Raw genomic sequence first — 11,487 nt, forward strand, 5'->3', positions numbered from 1 at the left:
GCACAAAAACAAGACAGAGCAAAACAAAAGAAAACAAACAACAACAACAAAAAAAACCATGACTAAAAAAAGAAAAGCCTGTAAATAGTTTAAGGTCTGTTTGCTGACCTTTAAGAGTGTTTTCTAGTCAAGTCTGATGGGGTGCCACGCCCTGGCCCCAAAGTCTATTTTTGGTATTCCCTTGGGTCTTCCTTGCTCTACTCCCCTTGCTGTTCTGTTACACACTCTTAGTGTGTTGCCTGGGTGTGGTGGGGTCAGATGGGGTGCCATTCCTACACTGTGTCTCCAGTGTTGTCCCCGTAGGGCTGTGGATCAGTGAGGGATGTCGTGTGAGACTGTCAATCATTATGGGAGCAGTCAGCCTCCTCTTTCTCTTTCAGAGCGACTGGTGGGTTCGAACCACTGACCTCAATGTATAGCTCACCATGCCTACATATTAGCTACTCTTCCTCCTCTCCTCTTTTTCTTCTTTCTCCTCCTCCTCCTCTCCTTCAAGGCTCCTTGGAGGAATGAACGACTCCAGATCTGAGTCAGCAAATATTCACGGTGAGTCTGTGACACATACCTTGTGCCAGAGAGCTAAGAAGCTATCAGAACTAAGCGGTCGTCTCAAAAGGATGTGGGAGTCAACAGGAAGGGTTCTTGTTGTCCATCAAAAACTAATTGTAATGAGTGCAAATGACCGAACTCTATCGAATACATGAAAAAACTTGAGGTTCATATTGATACCTAACAAAAGACCTAGTGTCACAGCACTTAAAGCACCCCGCTGCTAATCAAAAGGTCATCGGTTCAAATGCAATCGTGGCATCATGGGAGAAAGAAGAGACCGTCTGTGTGTGTCTAGAAAGCCCTCTTTGATTCTGCTTCAAAATCCACGTGATGGCAGTGGGTTTTAGACTCTCACTTGGAGACCATTGGAAATAAGTAGATTTATTCCTTATTCTGAAAATAAAAGTGGAAGAAGTAAGCCTTTGTACTGCCTTGTAATACAAACTGCATTTCAGAGTAGCCAAGCATGCAAATGGAGAGAATTCTAGCTAATCTTAGCTAATGAATATAGAAGAAATAATTATTAGAAAACCATCATGTTCACCCTCCGATGATATTATTGGTTCAGACGAGGGCCATGGAGGGTTGAAACCCTCCGGGTTTCAGTTAGAAGTTGAGGGGGTTTCACCATGAAGGAGTCAGAGCTGCTTTTCTGAACTCACCCAAATGGGACACTTGGACATCGAGCGGTGTTGCCATAAGAAGTCACTGTACCACTTGTGATAGACTTGACCCTGATTCAAAGCAAGCATCCAGAGCTAAATTCCACTGAGAAGGAATATGGGGGCTAGAGCAGTCTATAGCATCTGAAACACCGTTTCTACAGTCAGTGAATAGCATGAGGGACGGGATGGGAGGTCCTGGTGATAACAGAATACGTAGGACAACTGACACAAAAGGAATGAAGGACCCTGTTGATATTCGGCTTTGAACAAATCGACTCTACATGAGCATTTCTGACACACCGTAAAGGGCAGTGAGTAACAGGACGGCCCATCATGGGCCCCGGAAAGCCGCAGCTCTCACAGTCGGGGTCCTGAGTTTGAGCCACTTCTCCGTCAGACCTCGGGCATGTTTTTGTCCCTCTCTTGAGAGTTCACCTCCAGGTCTGTACGCTCTGCTCCCCCAAGTTGGTTTAGCCACTCCTGTTGGTTTTCAGAACTTCTCCCCGAGGTTCCACAGGCCATCGTAGCAGGAAGTCCTGCAGCTTACAGGAGCCTGGTAGTATAGTGGTTATGTGTTAGGCTGTTAATCCCAAGGCCAGCAGTTCAAGACCACTAGCTTCTATTTGGGAGAAAGATGGGGCTTTCACCTCTCCCAGAGTTACAGTCTGGGAACCTCACAGGGTCAGTCCCACCCTGCCCTACAGGGCCACTCTAAGCGAGCAACAAGTCAAGGCAGTGCTGAGGCTTATTCTGCCATTCGGCAACTGCCTTGCTGGCTAATGACCATCAGGGCAATGGAGGACGAAGGGAGCAGCACTCATGGTTTGAAAGTCAGAATGAAAGCCCTCTTGACTGGTACATCAGCGTTGAGCTGCTAACCACAAGGTCAGCAGTTCAAAACTCTCAGCCTCTCCACGGAGAAAAATTAGGCTTTCTGCTCCTGTAAAGATTTGCAGTCCTGGAAAACCCCAAAGGTGGTCCTACTCTGTCCTGTAGGGTCGACTCAACGGCAGTGAGCTTGGTTTGGGGTTTGGGTCCTTAGTGTTGCTGTCCAATGGTGAAACACTAACCAAAAGGTGGATGGTTGGAGCCCATCAGTTTCTCTAAAGAAAATGGAGATTATCTGGTCCCATGAAGATTGATAGCCTCAAAGAACTAGGAGGCAAAAGACATTTGTAGAGGTATAAATATAGGTATGAATATATATAAATATATTAATATATAAGGATAGGGATATAGGTCTACATATATTTATACATGTTAAGTATCAAGGTAGCAGATGGACATTGGGCCTCTACTCATTTCCTTACTCAACACAAGAACACTTTGTTCTAATAACCTGGCATTCCATGATGCTCACCTTCCCGACACAATTGCTGAAGACAAAATGGGTGCATAAGCTAATGTGGTGAAGAAAGCTGATGGTGCCTGGCTATTTTAAGAGATAGCATCTGGGATCTTAAAGGCTTGAAGGTAAACAAGCGGCCATCTAGCAGGGAAGCAACAAAGCCCACGTGGAAGAAGCACACCAGCCTGTGTGATCATGTGGTGTCGATGGGATCAGGTATCGGAAGACTCAAAACAAACAATCATATTGATTCAAATGAAAGGGGTCAGAATGGAGACCAAAGACAACTGGATGTCCCCTCACAGAAGGGTCACAAGGAAGGGACGTGCCAGCCAGGGTGCAGTAGAGCATCAACGAAACACATAACATTCCTACATTCTTGAATGCTTCCTCCCCACCACTATCACGACCCCAGTTCTACCTTACAAATCTGGCTAGACCAGAGCAGGTACACTGGTACAGATCTGAGTTCTCGATACATGAAACCCAGGACACATAACCCCTCAGGAACAATAATGAGAGTAGCGATACCATGAGTGTAGGGGGAAGGTGGGTGGAGAAGGGAGAGAAAGAGGGAATCGATTACAATGATCAACATATAACTGTCCCTACTCCCTGCCCCCACGGTGACGAACAGCAGAAACGTGGTAAAGGGAGATAGCAGATCGTATAAGATATGATAATAATAATTTGTAATAATTTATCAAGAGTTCATGAGGGTGGGAGAGAGGGTAAAGGGGGGAGCTGATACCAAGGGCTCAAGTAGAAAGAAAATGTTTTGAAAATGATGATGGCAACATATGTTCAAATATGCTTGATACAATTGATGTATGAAATGTTATAAGAGCTGTAAGCGCCCCTAATAAAATGATTTATTATAAATAAAAAGATTTATAGCTTCAGAAACTCTTAACTAAGGTTATTATGGGTTAGAATCAACTTGATAACAGTGAGCTGGCCTTTTCGTGGGGACTTGGTCAGGTCAGAGCTCTGGCGGCACTGTGGGTTAGGCATGTGCTGCTAACCACAGGGTCAGCGGTTCAAACCCATCAAATGCTTCTCAGGAGAAAGATAAGGCTATTGGAATCAATAAAGCTTTAAAGTTACAGTAGGAAGATTAAAAAAACAAAAAACTTTACAGTCTCAGAAACCCAAAGGAGCAGTTAGTTCCCCTCTGTCCTATCAGAATACTGTGAGGTGGAACCCACTTGACGACAGTGGGGGCTTGGTTTTTTATTTGGGCCACACTTAGAAGGAGCCCTGGTGGTGCAGTGGTTAAAATGCTTGATGACAGGCCCAAAGGTGAGCCACTCGAGCCCACCAGCCTCTGTGGGAGAACGTGGGTGCAGATCACAGCCTTGGCCACCCTGGGGGTCAGTGCTGCTCTGCCCCGTAGAGGCCCTACCAGAAGCCACCGAGGGGCAGAGGGTTTGGTCACACACCTTCTGAGCAAGGGCTCACGGCGCACAGCGCACAGCGCAGTGTGACCACCTAGTATGTCGCAGCCACCCTTCCATTTAGTCATCAATGGACGTTCTGCGTCTGCTCTGTAGCAGGTGCTGCTTAGGTAAGGTGACCAGATGTCTTGCTTTTGGCGGGACAGTCCCGATTTTTAACAATTGTTCCCATGTCCTGCGACATTTTTTAAAAGTCCCAATTTTTGGAAAGGATGCACGACAAGCTAGGGTATACGGTTTTTGGCTGCCATGTGGCTGTTTCGCCAGGATATGAGTGTTATCAATGGTGTCCTGCTTTTGTCCCGCTTTACCAATGTTAATATCTGGTCACCTGATGCTTAGGAGCTTGGGATGTTGTTAGTGAACAAAACAAAGACGCCTGCCCCACCAAAGGTGGGGTGGGGCTTCTCCCACATACTCCCTGCAGGCCTTTACCTGTCCCGAGTCACCCCAGAAACTTGTCTTCTCCTCCTAACAAGTTGTGCTTGAGGGCTGTCTTACTTACCGCATGCTGCTGCGACCAAGATGCCACAGGTGGGTGGCTTCAACCAACAGAGTTTTCTTTCCTCCCAGTTGATGGTGCGGACTCTAAGGGAGGACTCTCGCTCTCACTCGCCCACGCTCTCCGTGAAGGCCCTTCCTTACATCTTCTCAGCTTCTGTTCCAGGTTCCTTGGCCCTCATGTGGCTTCTACCTGTTCCTCCTTTCATGCCTGCTAGCCTAATCTGCTCTTGTGCACCTCAAAGGAAATGACTGTCAAGCACCACCCTGCATGAATTCTGCCTCATTAGCAGAATGAATCTGTGGAACGGTCACCGGAGCGACAGGGGTTAGGATTCCAGGCACACCTTTTCAGGAGGACATGGTTCGGAAAAGGAGGACACCTTTTCAGGAGGACATTACAAGGGGTGCTCTCTCCCTTCCACGCGTTGTAGCTCCTCCTCAAGAAAAGATGAGGCTTATCTGCTCCTATAAAGATTGATCGTCTAGGAAAACCACAGGGGCTTCTCAACTCTGTCCTTTGGGGTCACTTTGAGTTGGAATTGGTAAAAGATCATTATATTGGGGAGGGGGCTGGAATGCACAGGTGGTCTTTGATTTGCATAGAGTGGAAGACAATGTTGAACAGAATACAGACTCATAAAAGAAGCCAAGCTTCTTGGTCAGATAGACACTGTGGCCGTTAGTCACCGGACAGGTCTGGAAGTAAACGCCCCACTGTGTTCGAATAATTAACCTGTGTTAGAATAATAGATTAAAGATAAAAAAAGCAGCATTTACCCAAGGACAGAGGGTAGGGAGAGAGGAAGGAATGGAAGCGGGAAACACCGGAGGACATAGGATAAGCAATTTATATTTTACATTATACATTTATTATAGGCAACAATTTAGACACATGCTTCAACTCTGACACCAAATGGGTATATGTTGTTGAATGTAAAACTGATGATCTTCTCGTAACCCTTCATCCAAGTCACAAGAAAAAGCTGAAAGAGAGAGCGGGAGAGACTCTGGCAAACGTTAGTCGTAACAATGTCGCGCTTGAAGCCCTGCCAAGAGTGTAACGTGCTCAGTACAGCTCCTGGCACGGGGCAAGCGAGCCCCGTGAACTTTCCACCTGAAGGTAGTCCCCTCTGGGGAGCAGGCTCCTCTCTCTCTCGTTCACTGGTGTTTCCCACCAACAGGAATGGTACTAGGGATGTAGTTGGAACTCTGAACATTGGGTAAAAGTATGAATTGCCGATTCCATCTCAGACTGATTGAGCCTCAGTCTACCTGTGGTAAGTGGTCAGGAGGAGGTGGACAGGAGCTGATCTGAGGTGCAAGGGAAACTCTCAGAGGCCCACACCATAGACGGGTAGATGCCTGGGATCCCTGAGTCAAACTCTGGACTTGTACTGAAGAAGGTGTTCATTCACACCAGGCTCCAGAGCAAACTGTTCATTCCAGGAAGATGTTTGAGCCTTTTTAACTCATCATTCTTGCAATAGCACTGAATGGGAAAAGATTGACATTGTCAAGGATTTTATTTTACTTGGATGACAGTCAACACCCTTAGGAGCTGCCATCAGGAAAGTTGACTGAATTAATTCATTGGGCACATCCGCTGCACAAGTTCTCTCTAAAATGTTAGAGGGCAAAGCTGTCACTTGGGTGGTCAAGGTGGGCCTGACTCAAGCCATGGTCTCTTGTATTGCTTTACATGCCCGTGAAAGTTGGGCAGTGAATAATGAAGACCACAAAAAATTAGACCTTTGAAGTACGAGATGGCCAAGAATACTGAGTAGACCCTGGACGGCCAGAAGAATGAACCAGATCTGTGTCACAAGAAGTCCAGGCAGAATCCTCCTGAGAAGTGAGGGTGATGAAACATTGTCTCACATACTTTGGGCATCCTCTCTACAGAGATCAGTATCCGGAGAATGGCATCATGCTTGGTAAAGTGTAGAGTCAGAAATTTTTTTAAAAAGAGGAAGTTCCCCCTATGAGCTGGCTTGACACCGTGGCTGCAGCCAGGGGCCCCAATACAGCCGTCATTGTGAGGATGGCCCAGGAGGGGGTAGTGTGATAGGCTTGATGGCGCCCAATAATTGGGATGCCATAGCCAAGACAATGACATCTTCCTCACAGGAGGAGAATATGCTCAGCACAGAGCTATAGGAGGAGTCCCTGAGTGATGCAAGCAATGAACATAGTCTGCGGCAGCTAACTGAAAAGTGGGAGGTTCAAGTCCACCTAGAGATGCCTCAAAAGAAAGGTCTTCTTTCAAAAAACAAACCACTGTCCAAAAATCAACCTATAGAACACAGTTCTGCTGCCACACATTGGGTCACCTTGAGTCAGGGTCAGCAACAGGTACGTAGAGCAGGGACCAGGCGGGTGGACAGGGTCACATGGCTCTATCAGTCCATCATATTTCAGTAACTATAAAAGGTCACCCCGGCTGTTCTTTGCAGTTGGTGGTTGAAACCCACTAGCCACTCTGAAGTGGAAAAGGCTGGACACTGGACTTCCTTGATGGCCCAGCAATGCAACTCTGTCAGCTGGGCCTCGGGGGCAGTGTGCTTCGTTTTTTGATATGTTTACTTGATGACTGTGATTAGAAAACATATTAAAAACAGTCAAACCAGGACAAACCAGAAAATATATACAAAACAGTCAAACCAGGTCCTGACTGCAGTTCCAGGTGGAACGTTACAAATTCCAAAGAGACTCTTGGGGAGGAGGAACGCGGCAGGGAGGAGGTGGGGGAGAAGCCTGACATTGATAACGCGATTCCCTTATGTTCATGACAAGGGTTTGAAGAGATTGTCCACTAAGCTGATTTCCCCTGGCGATTCTCCCTCTTCAGGTGACCTTGTACAAGGACTCTGACATGGAGGACTTTGGGTTCAGCGTGGCGGATGGCTTGCTGGAGAAAGGTGTGTATGTCAAAAATATTCGCCTCGCCGGACCAGGAGATCTTGGTGGCTTAAAGCCCTATGACAGGCTCTTACAGGTAAGACCTCAGGTGGGGTTTTAATCCCTTTCGGGTCATCCTGGACTTTAGGGAGCCTCTTTCCCTCTTTCCCTGGGAAATGCACAGCAGTGAAATAGCTGAATGAAGAAATGCCTGGCCAGTCCATTTGATCTCAGCCTAGTACAGTTGCTGGTTCCTTATCCTTATGAATTGAGTTTTATGACACCGAGCTCAGAGCCATCTTGCCCAGTCTAACGCTTACTCCTAAAACCCCACCCAGCCACGGGGCCATTGCCTACCAGCCTATGGTCATGGTCGGAGTAGTACGCATTACCTCTCCCACTGCTCCGCCTCACCTGGCACCACTCCCGTTGGCAAGCTGCTTCCCTTGCTGGTCTGCCCTCAGGCTACCTCCTCCATCCACAGCTGCAGCTCTCACAGCACAGAAGGGGCCCCTAAGCTAGATTTAAGCCCAAGAGGAATGGGTAGGCATCGGTCAGAGCTCCTAGCGGGTGAACCCCTCGCTGTTCTACAGTGTTGTCAGACCAGAGTTAGGCTTCTGAATGGGGTGCAACCTGTTACCCCTGAAGTGTCACTGTAGCTCCTGTGACTTCCTTCACGGTGCCAGTCATCCAGAAGGGCTCTTCTCGACCTTACAGGTTAACCATGTCCGCACCAGAGACTTTGACTGCTGCCTCGTGGTGCCCCTGATAGCGGAATCCGGCAATAAGCTCGACCTGGTCATCAGCAGAAACCCACTGGCTCCCCAGAAGTCGATGGAGCCCGGGGCAGAATGGAGCGAGCCGCACAGGGCGTACTTCCAGCAGTCCCCCCACAGCGGTCCTTTGGAGACGCGGGAACCCACTAACACATTATAGCAACGCCTTCGTCAAACCGGACGAAAGACGGTACACACATGGTGCTAAAACTCCCTTCAAGATGTCTGTGACCGGCAAGCACAGATCATCACGTGGCATTAACTGCAAGCACAGGGGTCTTTTAAATCTCTCTCACGACTCACGCCCACCTCCCGATCCCGGTGGAAGAGATTCCTTGTTTTCTTTTTCTTTTCTTTCCTTTCGGTGAACCTTCATGGTGTATGGTAGCGAAGAGGAAAAATAAGTAGGCTGCCCCTCCCCACCAAAGAACATCCGAGGACATTTGGTACAAGTTCATCTGCCTGTCACTTTTTTAAAAGATTAATGCCCACTTGAAAAGTCTTCTCTGCAGTAATTTCCTTTAATTCACTTTGCAATCAGTTTCTTACTCTGAAGTCTTTAACATAAGAACTTGACCAACAAGGCTTTTCCTAACAAAGTTGGCTCACCTAGGGGACTAGTAATGTTTTGTAAGCTGCGGGGACTGCTGCCGATGGGAGGGGACCGGGATACAATTCAGTTCGCTTCAAATGTTTCAGCCACGATGCACGCAAGAGACCATTCTAGGTGGTGGGGAAATGTTTTGCCCAAGTATAGGAATGATTTTAACTAAGATGTATGCTATTCCCTATGCAACAAGGTATCAAACAGGATATGTCTTGTGACCTGTTTTATTTTTGTTTTTGTTTCTCCTTTTTTTTTTTAAGGACATATTTTTAATAGCGGGGGAGGGGGAAAATCGCTGGTAATGAATAGTATGTTTAGTAGCACTGAAAATTAGTGATCTTAATTTTTAAAATTCCACACTAAGGACTTAAGAGTGAATGAAGAGTCTATTAAAATAAGGTTCATCTTAATGATAGGTTAATCAAACTGCTCGACATGTTTTGAAAACTGGTAACATTGAGGGGCTGTACAGCACATGTACTTTAAAAAATGACACTGGACTAGCTTTTGTCTGAGCCATGTCACTTAATGAAATTGTAAATACATTCTTCACAAAATGCATTGCCAATTATTACCATCCTTCAAAGCAATAAAGTGTGACAGTTGCTTTCTATGTTTGTCAGCAACTGTTTTCCTCTGTCCAGATATTTTGAAGAGTTATACTGATAACTGTTATTTGGTGAATATTAAAAAAAATAGATCTGTATATTGACTGTAGGAACTCCAGTTTCCAAACATCTTCATGTGGGGCCAATAATTCCAACTACCACTTCGGTGAAAACATCCAAACATCGTGTCCTCTGTTTAAGGGAAATGTCACCTTTCTGTTTGTGCAGAGAAAGATATTATTTTCATCACATTTCAAAACTGCCAGGGCAAGAAAGTATACAGCTGATCACGTTATGTTTAAAAAAAAAAAAAGATCATGAGTCACTTAAATATGTATTTTTATTTGTAACAAACAAGTATTAAACTGTAAAGTATTTTTGTACAAATTTAATACTTTAATAGCATGATATTTATCGTCTATGTATGTTTTGGGGAATTCAAAATTGTTGCAGATATTTGTATGGAAAAATAAAACCAGAACAACCCTCTACCAAATGGAATAAACAGTGATTTTAAAGAGCAAAGCATGTCTGCCTTCAGTTTTGGTGCCGGACTCCAGCCCAGAGCCCTGGGCTGAGCTCTCCACGTGCTCTTGGTCATTTCTCATGGGCGGTTTTGCCACAAGCTGGAGCAGTGCGTAGCACGCAAGACAGGCTGGATCCCAACTCTGGGCCTCTGGTGACGTGGGGCTCACTCACCCCACCTGTGATACTGAAAGTCCGTCTGCACGATGTAGGATGTTGGCAGGGGCGGGGTGCGGGAGGGTGAGCTCTGCACAGAGGTGCCCCAAACCGCGGGAACACAAACACTTCCATTCATGGTGGGTGGCAAAAATGGAGACATCTTCATTCAAAGAATCACAAGATCTGTTCCCAGAGAACATTATATATAGCCTATAAAATACATTTCCATAAACAAAACCTATGAACTTGAATGAGGTTAAACTTATGCACACCCACACCATACATATAGTCCCAAGACGCTCATTTCTGCATTATGGCCCCACAAGCCTTGTAAATGCACATTCATTACTATGTATTCACATTCTCTGTACCTAGGTTGGCATTCTTCCATCAACCAAACTCACCACCATCGAGTTGATTCTGACTCATAGCAACCCTGTAGGACAGTAAAACTGCCTGTGGGTTGCCAAGACTGTAAATCTTCACAGGAGTAGAAAGCCTTCTCCCATGGAGTGGTGGGAGGTTCAAACTTCTGAGCTTGCAATTAGCAGCCCAATGCACAACCACTCTACCACCAAACCCAAACCAAATTCAGTGGCATCAAGATGATGCTTGATGTACAGTGGCCTGGTACAGGAGGGTGTTTTCTGGTGCATGCGTGATCCTGGGAGAGTCACATGACCCTTACCAAAAATCAAATTATCACAAAATCTAAGGGATAGTTCAAATGGTCATTGGATGCTATTGTGTTCTAAAATCCATGCTACTGAGCTGATTCTAGCCCTCTGTGGCAGAAGAACTGCCCATGGGATTTTCAAGGCTCTCACCTCTCACCGGAAGCAGACTCTCCCCATCTTCCTTCCACAGAAGCCGGGGGGTTCAACTCACTGACATTCTAGTCAGCAGCCCAGTGCTCAGCCGCTGCACACCAGGACCCCTTACAGAGCACAACACCCCTCGAGGGTTTCCTAAGGCTGTAATCTTTACAGAATCAGATTTAAACTGGTGTGGTGGTTGCACACTGGGCTTTGAGCTGCATGGTCAGCAGTTTGAACCCACCAGCAGTTCCGGGGGAGAAAGAATGGGCTTTCAATTCCCATAAACCGTCTCAGAAACCCACAGGGGTTCACTATGAGTGAGGGCCGACTCGATGGCAGTGAGTTTGGTTTGGTTTGGATCTTTCAGTTAGTATGCGTTTGCATAACAACTGAGGCGGAAGCCTGTGAACGTCAATTTAGTAAGAAACTGGCATGAAAAGGCAGGCGAGAAGCTGTAGCTCGTGTGAACGGCTCAGATAGTTCAGGTGTGTCCCAAATAAAAAAGAATCAACGGTAGAAATGACTATTTTAAAACAATCCAGCAAAAGCAAACAGGAACGACTTCTGGTA

At 46.3% G+C, this 11,487-nt stretch overlaps 1 protein-coding gene across 1 annotated transcript in view; it reads left to right on the forward strand.

Annotated features, from left to right (window-relative positions):
- The window catches only part of GRIP1 (glutamate receptor interacting protein 1), a 232,348-nt gene extending 222,418 nt beyond the window's left edge, over window positions 1–9,930 (forward strand). The window contains exons 23-24 of the mRNA XM_045288907.1: window positions 7,375–7,521; window positions 8,142–9,930. Coding sequence (XP_045144842.1) covers window positions 7,375–7,521; window positions 8,142–8,360 — 366 coding nt within the window. The 3' untranslated portion in view covers window positions 8,361–9,930. The remainder of the gene's footprint in view (window positions 1–7,374; window positions 7,522–8,141) is intronic.
- The last annotated feature ends 1,557 nt before the right edge of the window (window positions 9,931–11,487 follow it).

This window comes from Echinops telfairi, unplaced genomic scaffold (genome assembly GCF_000313985.2).
Source record: "Echinops telfairi isolate 266 unplaced genomic scaffold, ASM31398v2 ScPeMD7_2;HRSCAF=8, whole genome shotgun sequence".
Lineage (NCBI taxonomy): Eukaryota > Metazoa > Chordata > Mammalia > Afrosoricida > Tenrecidae > Echinops > Echinops telfairi.